Raw genomic sequence first — 27,028 nt, forward strand, 5'->3', positions numbered from 1 at the left:
AACAGATCAAGACCTATCTCCTATCCTTGTTCTGAGCTGCTCATTCCTGATGTTGTGCTTTCATATGCAACCCTTTAGTTGGACTGGTAGAACTGTCAGTGAGGATTTGCAGGGAAAAATATCACTGAACAGATCTGAGTTTAAAATATTTTCTTATTTTTTTGCGGAGTTATTTTTAGTCAAGCTCAATTTGATGATTTGATACATCATACAGGCACTGTTTTATTTATTTCATAACCCTACGCAAATCCTTGAGTTTGTGTGGCCTGACCCATCCTTTCTTAAATGCTTGTGAATGCTGAGTGAACCTGTACCATTTCACTGCTACATATCTTGGATCTTTTCATACATCACAGAAAACTTGCATGAGGACTTTCACTTGCCCTGGCTCAAATAGACTTGTAAAAGAATAAGTTTCAGTATCAGTACATCTTGGAAGTACTCAAAAGCATGTTTTCTCACTATTAATCAGAATCTATTAATTACACATTTTTATTCTTTGAGAAATGAAATTTTGGTCACTTCCTAGTAGAATGACTTTTTGACCTTATTCTTAGAAGGTCAAATAATTACTTAATTTTGTGTGTTTCTTTCCTTCATATGTATAATATACCAAGATAGCATGTAAAATATATCTATAACAAATTTGTATGTTTCCTGTCAGTATCTCTTTTTCTCCCCCCAATTATTCCACAGCTGTTTGTTTTACTAAATGACTATATATAGAACATTCCACCAACTTCCACACAAATATGTTACAATGCAATGCAAAAAAGATACCAAACTACTCTGTAGCTAATTTGGATAATATGAATGTTAATTTAGGAAAAATCTTTGTCTTCATTTTAATAGAAATGACAAATGTAAAATAGCTAAATTGTCTTAATTTTTCCCAGACATTTTCCTTAAAGCAACCTGGAAACATTTAATCTACCAGAAAGTAAATTGGTCTGATTGCTAATGTTCTCGGTTTTACTTATTTAGTACTGGAAAGAGTTAACAGTTGCAATGAAAATACCTTATCAAAATCTTATTTTTAACATCAAATGCTAGAAATTATTATGTGACATGAAAAGTCTTCAGCCTTCAAACGTTAAACCAATGAGGCTCTATTTTATAGCACGGAGAATCTGTGTGATTCATTTTAACTAGTGAATTCCTTCTGCATAAAGGTTCTCAATGTTTCAGCTTCAACGGCTGGTAAAATATGTTCAAAAGAATAAATAAGAGGAACATGATTCTCATGTAAAATGACATTCTGGATTCCTTTAGTTATCTCAACAGAGCGCTATATTCAATGGAGCCTATAAGACAACACTGTTGGCAGTATTTAAGTGTGTTGTAGAAGAATAAGAAAAACAACGTGATTAGTAACAATAAGTTAATTTCAAGTTTAATAAATGAGCAAAGCAGCACTATATACTGCATTTGGACTGACTACAAAGTGACAGTCAGTGGATTATTCCGCAGATTTCTAATGCTGAAAATTCTGATGGCATTTACTAGCATAACCTTTCAACTCTGAGCACATCAATAGAAGCAGACAGTGGTTTGAAATATGATTCCTTGCAGATAGCATATCCTCATTCATCTGACTGTGGTGCTCTGTGCTCCATTGCACAAACAGCGGCTCACCCACTTCTGAGAGGACACTAATAAAAAAGGCATCAATTTTCAGCTCTAGTACTACTGTGATCTCTTTATATGTTCGACATCCAACATTAAATTAAAATGCTGTTATAAATCCTACTTTCTGAATCTGGAATGAGTGTTGGGTTTTTGTCGCATGAGACTGCAGCAAATCTTGTCAAAAGCAAGGAAGCACGTCTTGTTCACTCAGAATTAATGTTGTGGATGAAAGAAAGAGGTAAAAGAGGTTGAATGGTGAACTGTGGGTGTCAAAGGCAGTGGGTAAAGCAGCTTTGGGGTACCAAACAGAGCATAACATTTGCTGCTTTCCATAGGTTCCTACTCAGTAATTATAATTAACCATTATAAACTATGCACAAAAAAGAATTTGTTCATTATATAAAATACCTTGAAAAATCCTGCAAATGTTTATATGCTTTTATTCTTCACAGTCTGGGCAATACATTCCTCTATGCTAGACAAAAACAGTTTTGTGATAACCAGATAAAACAGGCAAAGTGTTTTGGATCACTTCAAGATGATAGAGTGAAGGTTGTTACAGAGTGTCTATGCAAAATTATGCATATTGATGTTGATGTTCAGGACTTCTGTCAGCTTGTCATTTGCACTTGAGTTGTCTTAAAAGTTCTTGGGTTGGGATAGGGATTAAAAAAACCGAATAAAGAAAAAATTATTGGCACTGATGCAAAATACTATAACAATGGCAAAATCTTCTCCTAAGAACAAATAAAGCTGAGAAGAGCGAGTGCAAGAAAGCAAGCAGACAGGATATTTTTGTTATGTGGAAGGCTGCCATATGTTTTTGGAGTCTTTCAGCTGTGTCTGATAACCCCTAATGGCAGGTACCCTTTCTCCTTTAAGAACTAAACTAAACTACACTGAAAAGGCAATAATGGCTTCAGCAAAGATACTGTGTCTATAGATATTTGCTCTTGTTCGGTTCATTCATAATTATGAAAAAAAGAAACAAGCTTGCCTTTTTGGGAGTGGGGGAGTGCCTTGAAGAGCAGTTCAATATCTGGATCGAACAGAGGAACTTTTTCCCCCTAAGGATCCTGCTTGAAGAAACCTTGACATGCACAAAGTCAGAACCTAGACAAAGTTGCCCTGGTGAGAACGATAAGGTCACCCGTGGGATTGCTGAGATTATCTCTGTCAAGCACTTGGACAGCATGCAGTCAAATGATGCATCATGCAGTCATTTTCAGGGGGGAAAAAATCAATTTCTTCACCAGGTCGCTATTTGCTTTTCAAAGTGCCCTTGTAGGCCTTCACCACCAAACATTTATCAATTTAAATGTTGTAAATTGATAATGTGCCACCATGCCTTGTACTGTTTCTGAATTATTTTGATACTTATATTTTCTTTCTGCTCTCAAAATCCTCAGAGCCACTCTCTTTCAAAAGAGTTCCTCCCTTGCTCACCTTCTTCTTTTAGCATAAAAGATAAAAGCAAATGAACTTTCTTAAGCTGAACATGCAGAGAAAAAAATCTTTAATAACACATGACCAACACAGAATTTCCCAGGCTTTCATTTAATAAATTTTAAAGGGATCAAGCTATTCAAAAATTATCAATGCTAGTGCAACAATTTACTAGATGAGCAGAATTTATCATTCTATATAGTAGTGTATAAATTTAGAACACTAAAACAAACAAATAAAAAACTTTTCTCATTTGGCTACTGTTTGAATTTGCTTAAAGAAATGTAGTTTTTCTGTGAAGTTCCTGCCTTTTTTTTAGTATTATTACTTTTATTTAGGTAATGATACAGTGGGAAAATAAGGTAGAACCTACAGAATCAGTGCAAGTTTTGCTTTACACTATTTTTTAAGGAAACAGAGCACAAAGCAATCCTTTAAGCATCTACTAACCTCAAGTTGATTTGCATTGAAAAATAGGTAGAGCATAGTAGTTGAGGTTTACGCTTCGTAAAAGAAAAAGAAATACATGGCTGTTGCAAGGCATTCTTAACCTCCAGTGATTTATTGGCCCTCAGCCAAGTTATCAAGGGAATCTAATTCTTCTTTATTATTCAAATAAACCACATTTGGCACCATGGTTCCTTTTCAGAATAGCTTCACAAATAGACTGAGTACTGTCATTTATTTGACCTTGTACTTGTGTGCCGTGGCTATAATTTTATTTCCCATTTCATAGAACAAATGCACAGAAACCCAAAATAAGAAGACAGGTTATGCTATTAGTAACACAGTACACACATCAAATACCTGTTGGCTTTGCCTGCTTTGTTTTAAAAAAGCACAAAATCTCAACAATTTATTGTTACTGTTTTTTCTTCACCTCTATCATCTCTTATTATGTCTGCAGCTGCACTGCTCCTTTTTAGTGAACTTTCTTTTCAACAGGCCAATTTGAAAACCTGGTCTGTGTTCTGTACAAGCAGGAGCAAAGGTAGGAAATATTTTACTTTAGGGTGTGGACTTCATAAAAGGGGGAATAATGCATAATACCCTTGTTGATTTCAAATGTTGGTGAGAGATGATTAAGAATTTGTTTACTGAAAATAAAAGTATCCTAGCTAGCTTATCAGTCCATAATATTTTCTATTGACCCCGGAACCCCATACATCTGTTAATTTTATCCTCTGTTCTAGACAAATTTTTCTCCCCATTTTTTACTGCTTGTATCAGCATATTTTTGTACTAAGTCTCAAATGCAGAGACGGCAACAGAATTGAAATTAGGTAGGTACTTATATCAACTTCCAAGTGCCTGAAGGAGTGGCTTGAGTGCCTCATCCCATTTCTTAAAGGAAACCTGGAGCTGGATTTTCAAAACAATGGCTGTTACCTTCATATGAAAAATTAACTGCTAACTTGAAAATCTCAGAAAGCAGATGAAGACAAAACATTTTTGCATCACTACAGAGGTGCAGTGTATGAAAGTGTATTGGCACAAGGGTAAACTACACAGTCACAAGTCACGTTGCCCAACTGAGGGAAGAAATCTTTGTTGCAGTGCGTGGTTCTAGTCATGCCTGGGTTTTCCAGCAAACACTGCAGATCCTGAAACTACTGAATACTGGAAAGTATGTTGGAGTATTCTGGCTTGCCCCAAGTATAATTGATCTGTGGCAATTTATACAGATTGAATATATAACTGGGAGATTTTGCCCCCTCTCTCTTTTCTTTATTCTCTTCCTTCTTTCAGTCCTCAATTTCAGCTAAGATAGCGTTTTTCTCTCTACTTCAAAACGTGTCTGTGTCCTCTGAAACTGCTCTGATTACAGTCCCACAATGAAATGCTCTGAAAAAACAAAATCCATGTCTGCAAAACTAACTTAAAATTCTTGGTTAGCTTTAGCTGGGAGATAAATTGTTCAAAACATACATCTATGGGTCTCTACGTGCAAGGTACATCCACTGTAATGTCAGAAGAGTGTTTATTGTAAATTTTGTTTACTGTTTGAATATACTGTTATTTTTGCCAGAAGTAACTTTAATATCATCATTGCCAGACTACCTCCCAAGATATCGTTTTATCAGATTTCTTTACTATTAGCCTTACAGCTATCTTAGAATATCAGCATCCATTTGTTTTCTACCACTGGCTTTCAATGTTCAGAAAAGAGAAAAATTGGGTTCAGTGAAAAACTCTTTATACCTGCAAAGATTGGGTACATTGACTATTTTCCTTTAGCTAAGAGACATTAGATATTTTCATTGTAAGCATGAAACATATTACAAGTTATTTCCATGAATACTAGTTTAAAAAGAAGGAAAAAAAAAAAGAATGAAGCATCTAACAAGGCATTTGACTAGAAGTAAAACTCTGAAGTTAGGACTTCAGGATGATGATTCGCACCTTCAGCAATGCAAAATTGTCTAGAGGTTCCATACAAATATAGGGGGGTGGGGGCTTGTATCAAGATCAGGACCTGTCAATATTTACGTGCAGTGCAAGAAATGCAATACCACATGTATTATGTAGCACCTTTCCAGAAATTCAGAATTTAGACTATTGTAGTGGACATACCAGCATTTCAAAGTACCATCTGAGGAATACTTTTAAGGATATTCTTGCTAATTTTTTTTTTCCAAGAAAAATCACTTTGAATAGTGATTTAGAGTCAAGTAGCTACAGCATTCCTTTCATCATTGCTGGAGACTTAGCTATATGACAGTATACCAACCGAACAATAGATAAAAAAATATAAACACAATAGGTCTGAGAAATACAAAGTATCTCCATAAAAACAGAAGAGAAAAGCAATGAAAATTACAGATATTTTAGTGGATCTCAGTAGATAGAACCTATTATTGTATTAAAATCCACAGTCCTGATTCTGATTTTTTTGTAGTTTTTCCATCAATACCCTCAGCAGTGAATGCAAGGAAACATTTATACTGATATATCAAATACTCTAACATGCAAAGAAAATTTCTTAATTTATCTGAACCCTTGCTTGAAATGTATATGGGGATCAAAATGAAGTGTAAAGCCTCACCAATATGATATAAGTTCAGAGTAAGGAAAGATTTACTGAGTCCTATAGTTAAAAAGGCACTGGCAGAAAATGCTTTTAACAAGAGACTAGCATAGGGTTAAAGCCAAATTTTTCTTGAACAGATGATATTTCAGATGGCCACACTATTCCAGATGCATCAATTTCCTTGAAAATCCAATCCATATATGTGCATATGCTGTGCTGGCAGGAGGACTGACTGAAATGGCCAAAACCCAAGAGCTAATATTCTTTTGGCCAGAATAATGCAATTATTATTTTCCTAGCTATCAGTCTAAGCATACAGAGCCATCTGTTATGCAAAGCAAACATACACATCTCAATTACAGAAAATGCAGTTGCCTTGACAGAATTTGGATTACACCACTAACCAGGGCTGTAAAATTTGTTTTAAGCTAGTGTATAATGGATGCCTTTCAGGAGTTTCCTAATTAGCATTTACCTGCATAAACTAATTATCCATCCTTCTTCTTTACTGGCTTATTAAACTTTGTTGGGTACTATGCATAAAACAGATTAATATGAGCATAAGACAACAATAAACATTAAAGTTCTGATTCTTTACTGTATTAGCAACATGGTAGCACACCGATTTCAAAATCTGAGACTCCTGATACCAACTCCCAAACAGATTAAGGCAGGGATTAAAGTCTATTACAAAACGAGGGACTTTAATGAGAGACAAGAATACGGATATGAGTTAAAAACAGCTCTGTTTCCATTTCTATTATTTGGCTTGCTAAAGCCAGCACAAATTAACAATTACTGAACTTATTTTAGCCAATTGCTTGCACTTTCTTTGAGGAGTTAATGAACCTCTATTCTGATTCTCACCAGATAATATTTAAAATTAGTCCTTTTCTTCAACAAAAGTTAACATTTCCCATTTTGTTATTGTTGAGGCACAGCAAAACTAATAGTTACCAGTGATAATAGTTGCCTCATCATAGCAGTATGGGTACCAATTTAAAGGAGCTGAAATAAATATTATATCAGATTTACTTTTTCTCCTCTGGGTATCTGCAATAGAAGTAGATATCTTACCCTGAAAATCATCATGCAAAATGTTTCTGCTGCATTTCTAAGCCCAAGTAGAGAGAAGCTATTCCACCTAAAGATGTGTGATGCAGCAGGTTTAGGAATAAGCATCAACAAGCAAATTTCCCTCCATTTTTGTCTCACCTTTTAATCTTTGAAAAGCAGTTGTCAACAATAACATAAAAAAACAACTACTATATATATAATCTTTTTTTGTATTAGTGAACATTTGTGGAAGCGGCAAAATGTGTCCTGGTTCGAACCCTCCCTGCAAGACATTTTAATGGTCTCTTTCAGCATTTCTTGACTCCAAATGACTCCCTGTCATTGTGTCAGCTCCCTGGATAATGCAGGGTACTCCATAAACATCCAGTAATAGGACACAAGGGAAGTACTATTAGCGTGTCCCTTTCCTATCAGGTACAGAGGTTTAAAGTTCAAAACAACTGAGAAAAGAAACTTCATTTGTTCTCAATAAATTAATAATGATCCTTCATGGCAAAAAAGTTTTCAGGCACAAGTTTATCTTATCTGAACGTCCAATACTGATAGACAAGTTTTTCAATTACATCTCAGAATGAACCAGATGCAATTTGAAAAAAACTAATTCAATAATCCATGCAAAATACAGAAACCAGGCTATTATTTCTCTTAGAATTATAAACAGAAGAACACATCACACACAAGTATACTTTAGAATTGAAAGCATGTACTTACTTGGGACAGGCCTAAATAGATGGAGACAGTTTCTGAAATGTACAAAAATTTTCCTTCTTGATTTAGTGCAAATACAAATCCATCCAGGGACTGCAGAGAAAGAAAAGTGAATAGATAATTAAAATTCCAAATTCCAGACAGAAATGGATTCAAACAAAGGCATCACAGAACAAATTGAGCAAAATATTCAGATTCCTGTGTTTTTGATTTGAATCATTAAGAATTCCTTTATAGAATTTACATATTAAAAATCAATATCTGATTATACTCCAAAGTTCAAGGACTTACTGTCATGCTTACATCTGCCATATACTATATAAAAATTATCTCATTTGCATATAGAAGGAATATGGAAAAATAGTGTTCTTCAATTTTATTTTATTATTACTATTTTTTTTTTTAACAGGAAGAAATAAATAAGAGAAACAAATAACCTTCCAATCAAACAGTATGTAAGAAGATTCCCCCCCCCCCCCCCCCAGAATCAAAGCAGAGAATTTTCACTTACAAAAACTGAAAAAGAGAAAATTCTACCATAATTCAAATCACTATGGACTTCAATAATTTGTTAATGAATTGAGGATTACACACACACACACACACCATTTTTCTTTTGTGAGACAACAAACAAAGCCAATCAGCAGATTACTGTCAAATATGTTTACAGCTTAGGTCTACAGAAATGTTATGAATTTCATCTCTTTGGTGTAAAACTCTAGATCAGAGTTTATTTTGACAGGTTTAGGTCTTTGCATGCAGTTTCCATTGCAACTGCAAAAATCCAAATATGACTGCACAGATTAATGCATACCTTTTGAAACATGACTGCAGTTAATAAACAAAGGACTATATTCTAAACCGACATGTGGAGTAAATCACTGCACATCAAGATGAAAATATACCTCTAGGAACATAAGCAAATCTTCAATAGGAAGAAACTGTCTTTTATATACTATATGTTTTATGCTTTTTATGAGTCTGATTATTAGCAAAAAAAAAAAAAGTATTTACTATTGAAAAAGTAAAATCACAAAATCATAGAAACTTCAAATGCTAAAATAGCTTAGGGAATAAGAAACTCCCCAGACGTTAAGATGAGCAAGAAACAACCCCAAAACATCCCACTCAAAACATTCCTTTGGCATAAAGGTAGAGCAAAAATATAACTGTACCATTTGAGACACCAACATGATTTTGGAAAAAAAAAAAAAGAAAGGTCACAGAGGCACACAAATTTGAAGAAAAATGTGACAACAAAGTCATGTAATTTTTTCATTCCTTTTCACGTACAGAACAGTGATTTTTTAGGCTTTTTAATTTTATTGATTTTTCTACTCCTTGATTAATTTCTAACACATTGCTGGTCAGAAATTGTCTTTGGGAAGTGTTCTCCCCTTTCTGATATAGTAGGTGGTGAAATTAGTTCAAATGTGTTTTCTAAAACGAACATACCACATATTGGAATACAAAGTCTTACTGCATTAAAAAAAGACTCTAATTTATATTTATGAATTAATAAAAATGTAAATCTGCATAGATTTCCTTCATATAAAAACATTTATATTATGCAAACCATTTATGGCCTCTTATAAATCATCATCATTTCTTTTCAAATGATTAACATCAGTTCCTTGAATTTTAACATCAATAACAGGTGGAAAATTTGGAGCAGTGAAGTTCAAACTTAGATCTATACAAGGACAATCAAAACCTTTGATCTCCCCAGCTATGTATCATTTCTTCTGCTGCTATCCACTTTCCCTGTCACAGAAAGACGAGAAGAGTAAATCTTTAAAGGTCTTGGTTTAAGTTTTCCTAATACTCTGTCCCATGTTCCTTTGAGGAAATTGGTTTAATTCTCTGTTAGAAGACTGTCACACTGATTCCCTGGCCACCTATATATGTCCTTACTAGAACGCCATTCTCCAAGAGCAACAATAAATTGCCATACTGAATCAGACTAATGGCCTATCAGCGGTGGCTGGTCTTCCTGGATCTGTCAGTGTGTAACTAGATGATTCAAAATAGGGATTTGAAGTACCAATACTGGCTATGTAGGTAATGACAAGCCTACCAGAAGTTTCTTTCTAACCTCAGGTTGTTACAAGTTGGCATGGCTGTGACAGGTGATATTCCCTGTAATTACTTTTATAACTAATGTGCTAAAGACTGTTTTTTTGGAATCACATTATCTTGTTGGCTCATTAATATCCCAAAGAAAGAAATTTCATTGATTTTTGTGTATCATATAAAAACAATTTTCCTCGTCTCATTTTTTACATATCTAGGCTTTTAGTTTGCGTGGTCCCCTTGCTCCTTTACTGGAAAAAGGGTCCATACGGTTTATTTATGATCTGTTCTGTTTAGTACACTATATTACTGTGTAATTATCTGGCATAGAGTTTTGTGAGAACAGCAAAAATAATTCTCCAAGTCAATAATGGCTGTCATGTTTCTTTTTTCAGTAAGCATCTTATTTAGAAGCTCAGTCTTCCTAATGAAACAAGTTCGTACAAAGCTTTTAACACTGATTAGGCATAATTGTTTTCCTCACTGTTGTCCTGGAACTGTCGAAAACCAGTTTTGCTGGAAACAATATAATTAAATTAATCTCAGGTCTACACAAGAGCAAAAAGAAATTACAACTTTCATAGCTTAAATTTGCAAAGTCACCAGCAACTGGGAAGAGTCTTAAAGTCAGAAGCGTTAAGCAACATCATTCCCTTCTTATTTTTCCATTTCATCTACTCCAAATCTTTCCCTTCATTAAACAGTTTTTATTCTTTATCCTGTTCATCTGCTTCCTTCTGGGAGACTTCCTTACTCACCTCCTAGTTTCACAAGTGAGGTACAAAGAAGGCATCACTGATAGATTGGCAGGGAGAGTGAGCATACCCGCTACTCCTTTGGCTTCATGCATGACTAGTCATTTCCCACATCATAAAATCACTTCATTAAGCCAACTGAGGCTACTATGTGGTGGTCCTGCCTTCTTCCTCCATTTCCTTTCCTTGCTCCCTGAAGTTATGTTTGAGTACAAATACTGACATAATTCAGCATTTTGTTCAATAGAGACAATTTGACAGATTATTTATATTTTGAAAAAGCCACTGATTGATAGCTAATGGAACAGCTAACTATTTCCATGCCCCAAATGCAAAGACATTAGAAGTACTAAGCTCAAGTCCTCATACAAAAGAAAAATGAACATAAAAAATGGGGAAGAAACGGCCACTGTCCAATGCAAGGCAGTTCCTCCTGCCAGTATGAAAGGGCTGAGATGGACCACTTTTGTGACAATGTTGTTGTTCCTTATACAGGTCAAACAGTAGTTCTGAAGGACTGTCTCATTCGTTATTCATAGGTATTATTTATGAATATTTATTATTTAAGTAATGCGTGTTGAAATTTTTCAATTTTTCATAAAGCGTATGTCCTTTGTGCATGCCAAGAGAGCAACAGACTTCAGAGAAAGGTGGCAGACAACATAACAAAGGTTATATTATATACTGAAAAAGAGTATATGATATCATTGTACACTACCTATTTACAGACAATTTTGTTTTAATGAAAAATCTTTGGAAGCATTATTCATACTACATTTGTATAGCTAAGAAGACAACAAATGTGAGAAGTGTACTGGGTTTAGTCAGCTTTTAAGCCCCTCTTTTAAACTGAGCTCCATATTGTCATTTCCTGCTGGAATTTCTGAACAGTTTTACTGTTCTGTTCCACTGCTCTGAAGTTATCATCAACTATAGAAATAGTTGAATAGAAATAAGTCCTGAAAAGGCAACTGGTATTCATTACATAGCCAGTTTCCATTGGAAGAGAATATCAAGGTATAGCATCTTCTGTTAGGAAAGTATTAGTGAATTCATTTTGGTTTTATTTTTAAAAATGAGGTTGATTTTCATAAACTTAGTGCTATTCCATCTAGTGTGGTACCTTAAAAATGGTAAGGGTGACCCCACCTGTCAATTTTAAGCACAATTCAATTTAAGGAAGACTGGCAACTTCTTCTTTAAACCTACTCTTACTGGTTATATGCAAAATGTGATTAAAGCTGAAGCTCCCCAGTACTTCTGATTTCAGAAAACCATTATATATTATGCTGTTTCAATCACCACAGGTTACTTTTAATTTTTATTTTTTTTTTAAACTGCCCCACTGTTTTCAACAGGCGCCAATTAAGATTCTGAGGTCAAAGGGTTAATTACATCTTCTTACCCAGTATGTAGAATTTTCTGATTATTAACCAAGGTTGGATTAAGATGAAAAAGAACTGACACAAATGTTAATGCTCGCCCCTCCTTGAGAAGATTTATCATAATACCATGCTGAAATCTATACGCTTTCTTTCAAAGCTGGTAGAGAATGAAATCTTAAAGGAAACACTAAAATAAATGCTTTAAAGACATGCAAGTATCTGATTTGTTGAGCTGGTTTTCTTATTCCTGAAAACTGTTCTAAACTAGAGAGGCAGGACTGATATAAGATTTCCTTTGTCACATACCAGCAAGTCAATGTGGTAGACATGAAGGAAGTGAGACTCAAATGTAAAAGTCACTACCTACAGCATCTCTGAATAATAATGCCAATAATTATAATTTATGTCCTCTGACATCAGAATAATATGAAAATGTAAAGCACTGGATTTTAACCCAAAATACTAAGTGTCTCTTACGGTAGTTGTAGAATAGTGAGGTTATTTCCTTTCAGGATATGAAACCCACTGTACCACTTTGACCGAATATGTGCTAATGTATAATGCATTGCACTAAATGAATTTATATTTGTCAGAGGAATTTTGTCCCTGCTATTTTTGCATATTCCCACTACAGACAGATTTAATTCACTGGGGTCTTACTACAGTGTCCTTCTGGAGAATATCCTCATATTTCATACTATCCATGAAGTCCCTAATTCCTTCTAGTGTATTCCAACACTGCAAAAAACCCTGTTACCCTGACCTAAACTCCAGTTAGAGTGAAGAATTACCAGTAGGCTAGGTTATTTTAATGACAGATTATTTTAAACTAAGCCTTCACCATCTGTTCCACCCCCTAATTATGAATGCAAAAAGAACATATTTCACAATTACATCAGTAAAAAGTAAGATATACATGATTTAAATGCATGCATGTGTTCTTTGTCCAATGCAGCATGCATCTGTGATGTTTTTCTCGTAACTCAGACTCTGATCAGGAGATAGGGGCTGAGGTAGGGAGTACTCCCCCTGATAAAATAGATTAATTGATACACTAAACTTTTTCCTGGCAAACAGATCATCTTAATTAGAATTTTTCACTGTTATGACATAATGATATTATAACTGGAGCTAGGCATTAATTTGAGGACAAAGCCTGTCACCAATTAAACATACAATGTTCAATAACAGCAAAAATATTTTACTCTTTCTTAAACGAGAGGCAGTATTAGATGCAACTGACACTTACTAAAGCAAATAGTCCCTGTCTTGCAATAAACATATCATTACATAATGTATTTATTGTGTTATAGCATGGCTTAAGGTTAACAACAAAACCATAAGTTTCATTTCAAAATGGCAGCCATTCTTGGGCAGGGGTCTCAAATGAAATGTACGGCACGAACAATGGTTAACAGAAATCGGATTCAATGCTTCAGTGCCCATCCAGTGCACTCTCACTATTAAGACATCAGAGTAATATCCTCCTGCAACACCAACATACAAAAGCATAACTACTTAGGCAGAAAATCTGACCTTGGGCTTTCACAAATAAGTACTGTGAGACAACTAGAGTATTATTCTTGGAAATGCAATTTTACATGTGATATACTTGATACGCCAATAAAAATGAATGACTGAAGTTTGATCATCTACTGACTTACAAAAATTTCTAAAAGCTTTATTCCTCCTCTTTAGTCTTATTAATACCTTGCAAAGAACAACAAGAACAAAGCCTGAACAAAGTAAAAAGACATAGGGCTTACTGCAGTGTTCCTTGGGCTACAAGCTTTTTACTATACTGTAAAAATCCCAACAAACAGAAAATTCTGTTTTCATCTCTCATACCACTGCCATTTTTTAATTACAGTCCACCATAATGATCCTATGGTTATATGACCATAGACTCCTTGTGAATCAATGACACATATTTGGCAAGAAAGCAATGTTTATTTGGCAACAAAACAAATGCAGGAAAAAAGATGATGCAAGAGTATGAGCTTAAAGGATGTGATTGGAACGACTTTGATGCCAGCTTCCTAATTGGTCATCTTTGCGCTCTTTGCGCATGTGGTCAGGATGCAATTTATGACAACAAGGAAGTGCCAAAAATAAACGTGTCAATAATAAGATCTGTTTTATAGATTAAAGCCAAGAAACAAAGGAGTAAACTTACTGATTCCCTTGATGCATCTTTCACCAGACTTGCAGAATAACTGTTTATGTAACCAAAGCAGAAAAAACTGGTAGGTGCAGATTTACTACTTTATTAAAATAAATAAATGAAGAGATTTTGTTCCAGATCAGAATGACTGCAAATGGAAAGTATAGAGGAGAAAAGTTTAGAGGCAAGAATAATGTTTGAAAGCTGGCAGCTAGGTTCTTAAGGTGTACTCCCAGGTGTATTCCCTGATAATAGATTGACAAATATCAGAGATGAGCCTGAGAATCACAGGAAGATTACAAATCTCAGAGTTATGCTAGTTCAAGGAAAAAAAAAAAAAACAAACCAAGAGTTTGACAATTTTTATATGCAAAAGCAATAAATGACTTTAAGAGATCTCTGCCTTGTTGACAGTAATTTTTTTTTTCTATAAGGGCACTCTATATTGCTGCAAAGTCCCAAGCCATCCTGACTGTACAGACAAAACTGCACCATGAGAGCTATTAGACTTGCTGAAAAGTTGGTATCACAGTAGGGGGAAAAAATATCCTTAGGTTATATTGTGACGCTATTACCAGAAAGAAAGAGAGAGGCTCACTAATGTGAAAATAATAATAATAATAATAATAAAATACAACTCCAGGACAGAGAGCTTGGATTTATTCTACACCCAGTTTATCAGAGGATAATTTTTTTGGCCAAACCTTTCATATAACATGCAGAGAACCATATCAAAGCCAAAATGCAGATAAGAACAACAAAATTAAGTTAAATAACAGAAGCCAGATGATCTTTAATTATCTCCGTGAATTTTTTTGGTCAAGTAGTGGCACTGTTTTGCTATATCCTCTATATCTCTGCTCATTATTATGCTTCTATTTGATTAACTGATCTAAATTACTGGGATAAACTGCTGAAATTCTTCGTGCAGGTTTTCATGTAGAGACACTGATGTACTATGAGAGATTTAAACAATTTGTAGGAAGTGGTCCGATGCCTTACACAGTAGAGTGCTGGCATAACTGAAGTCAGTCGGTGGAGTAGGTAATTTTAATTTACATGCTAGGCTTCCATGGCATTAAGATTTTAACAGTCTGATGATCTGCTACAATTCTTGAATCTACTTGAATTGTTTTTCACCCCAGTGATGGGAAATAGGCAACCTCTCTTGAGTAAAATATTTTAGAAGGTGAGTAGTACCCACTAGCAAGAGATAGGAAGTAGGAGTTTACTCTTTGCTTCTTTTGGAACGGGTGGGAGATCATAAGTAATCTTTTAGATGCGATGAAAATAGTTTTACAGAAGGTTTATTGCAAGATGATGTTCGATAAACTGTGCATTCCCTCAGCAGTTTCCAGCCTGTGGTTTACAATCTGACTGATTTCAACCTGAATTTTTCAATCTGAAAACTGAACTACTTAACAGTCTGAATAATCTGTACTATTCAGTCTGAGCAATTTCAGCCTGAGCTGTTTGAAGAGATCTGTGAAAGGCAACTAAGAAAGGTAAGCTGTGTACAGAATTAAATTTTCCACACAACATTTAAACCACCAGTGGACAATTGTTGGGGTCTACTAGTACAAAATAAAAAGACAAAACCTGCTGTTCTCATTGGCAAATGCTACTGTTCATTTTCCATTCTTTTGCATAAATGATTCATTACTGAACAAAAATACTGATTTACATTAGTATATGCTATACTAACCACTGTTAAAAACATCTGAAGTTAAAATCTTACTAGGCAGAATATTTATCTTCTCTTTGCTATTCTCTTTTCTGATAGAAGGGATATATATATTAGTGTAAAGAAAAGGAAGAAAAAGGACTCCTGAGGGAGGAATTCAACACTGTTACACTTAATTAAAATTCAATTTTGTGGGAGTTGTATATTAAAGCACTGACCTTTCATCTTTATGATGCCAGTTCCCGATGAGCTCCTACCCTTCAATTATATAGGATTCACAGTTTTGCTTCCAGACTGTTTGGACAGTAGACTGTAATGCCAATAACTGCATACCATCTAATACAATCAACTGTACCATTTAGGATAAGAATTTTCATACAGAGATTATGTTATATATCTCTTACCCTGAGAATGTGATTGTTTCAGGTCAGAGTTAAATGTATATCTGGCTGTGGACTGGCTTTGCTTTGAATACATAGAATCTGAATATCAAGTTGTTTCTGTCCTTTGTTGGTGCAAGTATTACAATCGTATATGCACTTCTGCACCAAGAGGTGCTGCCCTAAGGACTTGATACTGTAAGCACTTGCATATTTACTTCCACGAGCGCCAAAATCAAAAGAGTGAATTGACTGAGTAGACGGAGATATGATAAATAGCGGGTGTTGGTAGGGTGAGGGCTAAAACCCCAGATCTGCATCTCAGACTGATCACAGGGCAAGAGACTGTGGGAATCTGAACTGAATGGAATGTAGTGCTGATATAAGTGCCTATACAAGCACAACTGACTGTGGGAGCTGCAAGTATTATTATGACGACACTGTTTCCAAAGTAACAAGTTTAAAGCCCTTTTGTGTTATGTATGAGTATTTCAGCTTAGGTAAGATCCATTCCAGATCACTCGTATTCACTACATACCTGCCTGTTTGATAAGCTTTTCTTTTAATCTACGCAATCGGATACTATGTGAAAGTTAACAGATAAAGCTATCCAAGTGTTTATTGCCTAAAAAAATGTAGGTGAAAAAAAGAAATTATAGGGAAGAATTTGTGATATAGAGTTAATTGTACTCTTAAAATAACACCTGCACTCAGTGGGTGCTCAGATGCTCTGGTGATTGATCCTGACAATTGGTTTGCTAGAAATAGCCCTCCAGCCCAGAATTGAGTACGTGTTCTCACTTGCATCACACAGTTTCATATATATGAAGCAGCAGAGAGACTGTGCTCAGGGAAAAACAGGATGAGGGGCTTATGTTTAGCATCTTTAATCTATTAGATGGCAATACAGATAACCAAAATAGATCTGAATGAGAAATTGAGTTGAATCCTTTACCTAGCCTATCATACTGATTTATACTCTTCTTGAAATAAGAACATGTTGAGAATACTTCATAGACTTTAGAATACTTTATAGACAACAGAATATAGAAATAATAAGATCACAGGATATTAAGAACAAATACAAAGTCCATTCAATCCAGCACCATTTCTAACTAACCCCTTAAAGATACATGGAAAAATAAATAAAACTCCGTGTTCTTATCTTCAGCCTCTTATCCTATGTTGTAATACAAAGAAGGCAGAACCTGGTCCTAATCAGCTGAGAATTCCTCCAGCTGTAGTTAATCCTAGTAACAATGCAGGAGATCCATTTTCTATACCAATTCTTTCCTCCACTTATGGGACTGTGTAGCAGTTCCATAGATGTCCACTTTGAAGACTTCTAGGATCCATCTACAGCTGGACTAAGTTAAAGTAGCTGTTTGCTGAGTCAAGACCAGCACAGAAATCCCTCCAGGACTGTTACTATTGATTCCATAGTCCTGCGACCCTCAAAATAAAAGGAATCTGGACTGCCATGAACAAAACATTCCAGTTACTAAAACTGAGATTTAGATAGACATTAAAAAATATACTGATCTCCCTTTGAGGTCTGGCTGGTGAAGTGATTCTTCCAACTTTGAACATAGTTTCCTCTGCCCTACATGTCTGTCTGACTTCCTACTAACAGCATTCTAATCCATGGATAGTTTTTGCTAGATTTGACAGCAGGCGGAAGTCTTGGCAAAATTCCTCCACGTTCATTGAAAAAAGACTGATAATGCAGAAAAGACCCTCCAGTAGCCTTTGCAGTAGTAAAAGCTGGACTATGAGTTTCTATAGTATTAGATATCACATCATTTACATAGCAGAGAGACCTTAAAACAGCCTGAGCACTGAAAAAGCCTCAGCCAGCTTACACTGCCTTAGACACATAAGTCCATAGAAGACAAGATGGAAGTCCACTGAAAATTCTCTTGTGCTATTCTGTTACCCATGGAAGAGCTGGTTTCCATTTACTCGGCTGTGGAGTTAAGAGCAAGGAACATGGCAGTACAGTGAATATGTGGAACTAACAGAAAAACAATTTCTTGAAACCAGTTAGAGACTTCATTAATAATAGAAGTATTTCAAAAACTGTCCACTACATCTGCATTCTACACGGTAAAGTCAATATGTCTAAGCTGGATTGCAGTATTTCCTTCAAGTGTTTTGAGGTTAGACTGTATCACTCCAGAAGTGTATTTCATACAAAAGTGGGAAAGTGTCTGTGTAGATAAAGATAAGTATGGATTTTGCTGTTTACCAGTTCATTGCATAAATTCAAGCATATCAACGGCACAGAGCAGCTCTTTCAGTGAAGAAGGTTTACATTCTTTTATACATACAAGTTAATAGATTACAGTGGCACCTCTGACTGCTGTGATAATTAAGGGTCTGTTTGTATTTCCATAATGAAACTCTGTTTTCTGGGGTGGGGAGGGGTGACTGAGTTATGATTTGTCCATATACCACCAGCAAAAGCCAGAAATACAAGGTATCAACCAAGATCATCTTTTCTCTTCTTAGAAAGGCAGTTTCACAGTAACCATGTGAAAAAATTCCCCCATATTTTTACCACACGGTTTTACAGCACAGCCCTAAAGTGTCATGATATGCCCTTAAGGGGGCCCCTGGAACAGCTGCAGCTTAAAGTATCAATAACCTGATCATCACAGGGTGCTCAAAATTTCCTTGACACTACAGAGTACAGGAGCTGTCTGTTTTGTCAATAATCCACTCACCACATTACCTAAAGAGCCCCAAATAAGTCTTGACAACACCATCCCTATGCTATTTATTGCACGTGTCAACAATCCATATGTTGTATCCCTTGTCCTGAGTAGGAACTGACATGATTGCTCCGCACTGTTACTATTGGTTTCACTCCAATTTGTAACAAACCTGAAGGTTAAAGTCTGTCCCTAAGACAACTGTGGTAGGTAAAATTGCCTTCATCTATGGAACTGATGAAAGAAAACTCCTCTACTCTTGCCAAAATTTCTTTTTATTCAGAACCACCCAAAGTAAACTAAGCAAACACTTCTAATTTCTTCTAACTATGATGTTTTAAACACACAGTGCGAGTATAACATCCTAGCTTTCCCTGCTGCCACTGTGATATTTTTCTTCTTTCTGCTTGATTTAAACATCACATATCTGCTATTGTCTCCTGCCTTAAGCAATGTATTTCTTTAGACCGTAAGAAATACCTTAGGTATTTGTTTGGTTCTCTAAATCTCATGCAGTTGTCTTCAGTTATCTTGGCATCATTACTGTGCAGCGTTAAATTCCTGTTCCTGCTACCTGAAGGTCCTGTAATGTTGCATTTTGACAACATCTCTTCTCCCTCGTGCAGTTTACTTTCAAATCCTACTTGTGGATTATCAGTGTGGGAACTTCTTGTACAAGTTAACTTCAACATTTTTGAAAAACAAACAAAAAAATCCACAGAATTTCCTCAAAATTTCTGTTACCTCTCTCAGTAGCTTATTTTTTTTTCTCCATTTGCCTTTCCTCTCCTCAAATCACTGGAAACCTACCTTGAGCCAAAATCACGCAGGCAACTAAATGCTGTCAGTGCTTTTTATGCTGCCGTGTGAATGCCTTTCTAGTTCAGGTTCTGTTACTATGCCCAAATGAATATGCTGCATGACGCACAACAGAGCAAGCAGCATAGATAGACTTCTGCATGTAAATTTGCCATTTTAATTGGCAGCAACCCTTCTAACTTAAAATAAATAAATTTAAGTGGTCATGCTTAAATGAGTTCCGACATTTATCTGAATTTTTTCAATCTGTTTTCGGTCACTATAGTGAAAAAGAAATGTTGTTTTATCAGCCCTTCCCTGATTCTGGCTTGAAACCAGATGGGAAAGTGCAGAAGCACACACACACACAGAATAACTGCAGCAAAAATACAACCAAATGTTTTCCACATCTGAGATGACCGTCTGAGTTCTGAGTTAAGGTTTTGAATCTAAACAGTTTTTCAGCCTAGTACTATCCTTAGTGGGATTACAATTCAACTTCCTAGAGCAGATTTCCAATTGCACTTAAGATGTTTCTATTCCCCAATTACGTTTTTAACAGAAGATAAACATAGAAGAACACTTGGAAATTCAAAAGACTTTTTGACCCTAAAAGGTGGACATTCATGTTGCATGAAACTTTAAAGTATCCTTGTTTTACACAACATTTTATCTTGCCACATTTTCTAGCTGTACACTCTTGGAATAAAATTCTCCCTCACGAGCTACCTGTGCTGTTTCCTAATCCTGCAATGAAGCCACTATGCCCCCCACCGATATCAAAAGCTACTGTTAAAATCATTTATGAAAAGTCATCTATAGTAATGCAAATGGAGACCTAGAATTTCCAGTTAGGAACACACAAAAAAAGGAAAAAAATGATAAAAACAGTTTTGGAAAACAAATAGAAAGTATGCATTTACCACAGCTATTTGCTATTAGTGAGCCTACAGTAACAAATTTAAATATCAAATTCTGTTCATTGCCCACTCCTAAAGCTCTTACTGATGCCAGACTTCGTTCTGAAGAATCTCACCTTTTTGACACCAGAACAGAATTATTGTTTCCTGTACTGCTCTGTAAGAGTTATTTGAAACCAAACCAAACATAAAATCCCAATAACTGATACATTTGCTATTGCCTTTATTCCAAATAAAAGGGACTTCAGATACCTTTGTGATATGTTCGTTAAGATGGGCAGATTGATCTGTAGATAGTACACAGGCCTCAAAGGTAAAATAGATTAGACAAAAACATAGAGTATGGGTTAAAATCCCTCTGGGTGTCAAATCCATTGCTCACAGATTGGAAAGCATTCCTCAAGTTGCTGGAGCTATACCAAAAGATTTTGTTATTGCTAAGAAAGGGAGAAATTTAAGCTGTATAAATGTTGTTAAATTAATTATTTGATTCAGAAAGCTGCCGACAAGAATGCAAATGCACAGAGAAAACAAATCACAATTTAAGCTGAAAGTTTATCACGAACAAGGAAATTCTAGAGTCTATCTACTGGTACATACAACAGTCATGCTGGATTTGGAGCAAATCCGTACAAATCCAGCAATATTTTGTGGTTCACATACAAATATATACTACTGTCTATGACCTACAATAATTATAGTCTATACGTCACAAGTAGTAATATTTAAAAAATCACAATTACCCAACTACTTAAAAGCTGTGTCCTATCACACACTAAAATGTTACACTTTTCATACAAATGATACCACAGCATAAACTGCTCTTGCAAATATTACAGCTTTAAATAGCATTTACTATTTCTAAATGCTTGTTGAACACAGCAGGTGGCAAAATGATTTAGCATCATGAACAAATACATATGGTTGCTTGAGCCCAAATTTTAGAGTAGATAAACCTATTTTCTGGTCCTTCGTTTAATGGACTAGAAATGAGCTAAAAGGCAGCTAAATCATTGTACATATTCTGGCAACTCACTGCTTCAAGTGAACTTTCTCATATGGAGTACTGTGCTTAAAACAACATAAAAGCAAATCACAGGTCTCACATATTCAACGAATGGCTCATCTGCAATATTTCCTCTTACAGTTTTCAAGTAGGATTGTGCACTGTGGAAAAAATGTGCAAAGGTAAAAGCAGGAGCACAGTGTTGTGTAGTCTAAAATCAATAAACAGAGAGAGGACATTAACCAAGAGGCTAATAAAAAGATGCTGCCCTAGACAGTAACATAAAGAGCCCTGATATATTTTTCTCTTCAAAAACGCTATTCCTTATGCCAATTTTCCCTTAGCACTGCAGTAGTTTTTCTGTGTATATACACGTCATCTTAGTTTTTTGTCTTGTTCCAATTTTATGTTTGCATTTTATTTTCTCATTTCCTTCCTGCTACTCCCCTGTTTCTCTTTACTAGCTTGATGTTTACACAGACCTTTACTAGAATTGCAGGGTTTGGAGAGATCCCATTTTTTTCTTTGTTGTAATGCCCACATTTTTTTTCTCAGAGAAAAGATAAGTTTACCCAGAAAATAAAAAGCTAATACAACCTTTTGCTCATCAGCAAAGTATGTCTTGTTGTAGCCAGGAATAAGTTAATAAAACAAGGAAAAAGCTTAGTGGCTTAAAGAAAAAAAAAAAAAAAAAAAACTCCTTGGGGTTATGAACGAACAATGTTGTTTTTTCTTCCCAGCGTGCAAGGATTTAATTAAGTGATAACAGTCACCTTGGGGTGGCTGCACAAGGCAATAATATCTAGGTGAAGAAAAATGCTGAAGAGAGTTGAGTACAGTCAATTTATCTTCAGAGAAGGCAATAAATGAACAAAGCATAGGTATTTGGCTGATTGTTTTGGAATGTTTCCATTACTGATAAACATCAAAATAAAAGGACAAAGATTTGGTATTTTCAGTATCTGAAATGTATTAAATACAGAAAGAAACAACTGAATAAATCAGTGTGAGGTCATATCCTAGAGTTCTAATTGCAAATGTTTTGGTAATTATTCAAGCTAAACATAGAACAAGGGAATTTTAATGTTGACACAAAGGATAGAAATACAGCTGAGTTGTGTATTTATAGCAAACACAAAATACAATGAATTTCATTCTGGAGAAAAAAATGGTAAAAGTAGATGGAAAAAAAGTGGCATATATTAGACAAACATACGCAACTTCATGGCCAAAGACTCAAAAACAAGGATTTGAAAACATGTTTGTGGGATCTCTTCAGGAAACAAGAGGCAAGCTCAATTGACTGTAAGCTTATGTTCTGCTACCCTTGTAAGCAAAGGAAATGACTTGTAAGAAATAGCAGCATGAAGCAGAGAGGAATGTCTACCATGAAGAAACATTCTCCTGTACCAAAATGCTGCTAACAATTTGCTTTACATTATTTGCAATGTGGGATTTGCAAGGAATACATGGGCTGTCCTTCGGAAGTTTAATGTGTGCAAAGGGTTCTGAAAGCTATTTGCCCATTTCCCAAAACAATACCGTCTTCCAAAACTTGACACAACTTGGAGTCCAGCTACAATAGTTGTTAGTGAGTGATGTGATCAGCCAAAGTCTGAGCCAAATGGAAACAAATCATGCTTCAGATGGAAGATAGCATAAACAGCCCAAATACACCAATAATCTTGGGAATTCATCACATTCCATTGTCCCTCTCAAGCTGGAAACTCTCCATTTTCCTTTAATTTTCATACTTTTCCTGAACGCGTCCAGAGCAGTGAGGGAACTGATAGTTATTTTCTTGAGTTTACAGCTGGGTTAAATACGCCTCACCCACACACTCTGCATGAAGAGGACGAAGCCTACAGAAATTTTTTTTTTTTTTTTTTTTGTGTGGGCAGATATTCTTTCAAAGAGAACGAACAAGTCAATAATGAATGGCTCACACAGCATCCTGAGTAAAAATATGAAAGGCATGCATGTGTGAGGGAGCAGGCAAGCATATTTGTGTTTAAAGAGAAATTCAAATTTCTGAAAAATATGTTTTGAATTTGAACAAAAATCTTGAAACAAGTTACTCTAAGGTTGCCTCATTATGACTTCTAGTGTATGTCCAACTATTATATTGAACTAAAACACTACTTTTCAGTGCCCATCTTTTCAAGACCCCAAATAATACTTTGGCGATTGGTCCCACTGCAGTTACTTTCCTCCTAAAACCAATATGACCTTTAAAATTTCTTTATAAACTACATACAGACATTCATTCCTCACCTCTAGGATGATGAAGGTTTGTCACCTGTCTGTAATTGCTGTTTGGCCTTGGTAATGTGATTCCAGCAAACAGTTATCCCAGTTCCAAGTGCAACCTTACTGGTCATCTCCATCAAACACTAGGGAAGAACGAATGAAGCTTTATCTCATTCCTCATTTGAGAGGGATTTTCTTACGTCAGGACTGGGACATGTGAAACTAAGACCCTCTTTCATATGATTACGTAGTGCAACATTTTTTTTTTTGGCGTCCAACATGTGTTCTGATTCTGTATGCAAATTAACATATTAACAGCACTTGTTTGGATCTCAAGGAACAAAAAGGGGAATGAGCTTGGTTTGCCATAGAATTTGACAAATCACTACCCAACACATCTTAAAAAATAAAATTCAGCACAAAAGTATTGTTTCTAAAACTGTTTAGATCCTATCAGTTTGATATTTAATCTTTGATTCTGTCTGAACTGCAGGGCTGGTGAAAACAAATATAACAGATTAGCCTTACTATTTTGAACTATTTTCTTCTAAGTCTTTTATTTCTACAAATTATCCCTCAGATATTCTAATAATCTTACCTGAAAAAAAACATTGGGAGGCATTGGACACTGTTGCCTTCTCAAGGCTCAAAGTTTAATGTCAGAGGACTAGAAGAGTCTTTCTTCATTAGTTTGTTTATTGTGTGAGTTACTCTTCAAATGTTTACAAGCTTTAAGTTTTCCTTGTCTATAACATGGGAACAACATGTAGACAACACCAACTCTTCTAAATTAGCCTGACATTGCTGCATTTTAGAGAGTCTGCAAGCATGGAGTACAGTCATAACCAAATATACTAAGTCGGGTTTGGGGTATTTTATTCATCATCATCTTAAAAAAAAAAAAAAGATACAATATATATGTATCCATTTAGACTGAGGCACAAACAGTTCCTGTTAACATTAATGGGAGATTTAAAACTGATGCCTGAAGGACCTTGTCAGAGTATAACCTGACGATTAGAAAAGCTGTTCACATACAGTAAGAAAATCTGCTTGGTTTCTGTCTTTAAAAACAAAGAAAAGAGAAAGTAGAATGGGTTTAAGAGGAGAAGGTAGGATCAAAAGGATGGGAAAACACTAAGTTGCACTTCCAGTAAATTTTTTCATAGAAAGAACGTCAGCCTATCGCAGACTACTGTGTGAATAATATAGGTTTGCTATCCAGAAAGTATTTGGTGATCCAAATAGTGCCAGAAAAATAACAAATATCTTCTCAAGAGCAGCTTACGTGGCAAAGGCACAAAAAAGGAAAAATATCAGTTCATCAATGTCTGAACTGAAGCAGAGATGAAGAAGGATTTCTTTCCCTTTGAAGGGCCTTTTTTCCCAACTTTTTACATTACGAACTTATTTCTGCCAGGGATAACTTATTCTTTGCTTACAAAGACTGATACTATCTCTGGAAGATGCTAGACCGCACCAAATGATAAATTTTCCCACAGCATCTTCCTGTAAGAAAATGCCCCTGGACATACCTGCAGAACATTTTCTTCTTCCCCCTGGAAATTACTTCATACTTTCTGCAGTGTTTAAAAAAATATTGCTCAAGCATTTTAGCTGTGTGAATCTGTCCAGACTTGGCAGCCCAAGGTGCAGCTCTGAAAAAGCCTTTTGTATGCAAGTCGAGAGAAAACATTCTTAAAGGACTCTGCTCTTACAATGGTCAACACCAGACAGCTGTCAGCAGAAAATACTAGGTCATCCAGTATGAAAATCTTCTGTCAGAACAAACCTCTTCACCATACAAAGATCTCAAGGAATACTTCTATAAGAAGCACCTAAAAGTAATAAAGAAGATAGGAGAAATATGTTCCTTGGATAAGACAAGTGCTTTCCCACTTATCTTAATACCATTTGAAGTCATTTGGCACATGATGCATATATATCACTGATGTGGAAATTTACTGATGACTGTCTATGTTAGCTGAAGACATTTCAGCCACCGTACTAGGTCTGTCCAAGACCCTTGCGTATGCTTAAGGATACAGTATTTGAAAAGCTATATGACATAAAAACGTCATTGCATCTGACGCGTACGCTGTTATTTAAATTTATATTTGACCAATCAGTCAAATATTTAATGTCTAATTTAGACCTTTCCAATTTATACTAGAATACCTTCCCCCCACACTTTGCAGTTACAAAGGTCAAAAAATGTGTCTATAATTATCTATACCCACATCTGCTCCTGTTTGATATTTACATCCTTATAGATCATACACCTGTCCAGCATTACAAAGTAAACATGACAGTAACTGCATTTATGTACGTCCCTTTTTCCACCACTCACCATGTATTTAGTATTTATTATTAACATGAACTTTACATTCCACCTTGATCACAAACTTAGTGCATGCTATCTGTGGAAATTCAGCATGACTAAAATCTCTTTTAGTAATAAACATTATTTCAGACTATTAAGTAGGTAAACAAACATTCAGTAGAAATAAATAGGCTCCTGGTTTTACTCAGTTATACCTGTGGATGTCAGGAGTGACAACACTATAATGAAATGAGTTAACCAGTGAAAAATTGGTGTGATTTGAAAAGGAATTTGTATTTAGGAGTGCCATCCCTTTATGACATTGCTGCACAATTTGTTAGTCAACCCTTTCCAGGGTAACATAAATGACAAGGACTACATGCTTCCCTAAAATGGCTTCAGCCTACTCACCTGGCTTATAATAAGAATGAAATGGGAACAGCAGACATTGGTCTTCTAGTATAATGACATAAATTTGATGTAGTTTTGGAAGGACATCCAGTCACTGTACACAAGATGTATATGCTATTGAGTCTCTCATAACACTAGTGAGAAACTTATGTGACTGTTTCTTTTCCAGTAGCCAGGCTGCAAGAATTACCAAGAAGCAGTCCTCAAGTAATCCGCCCAGAACATGAGCGGCAGGGAAGATTTTCCTTTTCTTCACCTTGCTCTGTTGGTGTAG

General features: G+C 35.5%; 1 protein-coding gene across 5 annotated transcripts in view; it reads right to left on the reverse strand.

The window, feature by feature from the left end:
- NPAS3 (neuronal PAS domain protein 3) overlaps window positions 1-27,028 on the reverse strand; it is a 624,784-nt gene that overhangs the window by 187,922 nt on the left and 409,834 nt on the right. For all 5 annotated transcript variants that reach the window (XM_050710846.1, XM_035552119.2, XM_035552117.2 and 2 more), the window contains one exon: window positions 7,895-7,984. In XM_050710846.1, the coding sequence (XP_050566803.1) occupies window positions 7,895-7,984 (90 nt within the window). The remainder of the gene's footprint in view (window positions 1-7,894; window positions 7,985-27,028) is intronic.

Source organism: Cygnus atratus, chromosome 5, assembly GCF_013377495.2.
Source record: "Cygnus atratus isolate AKBS03 ecotype Queensland, Australia chromosome 5, CAtr_DNAZoo_HiC_assembly, whole genome shotgun sequence".
Taxonomy (NCBI): domain Eukaryota; kingdom Metazoa; phylum Chordata; class Aves; order Anseriformes; family Anatidae; genus Cygnus; species Cygnus atratus.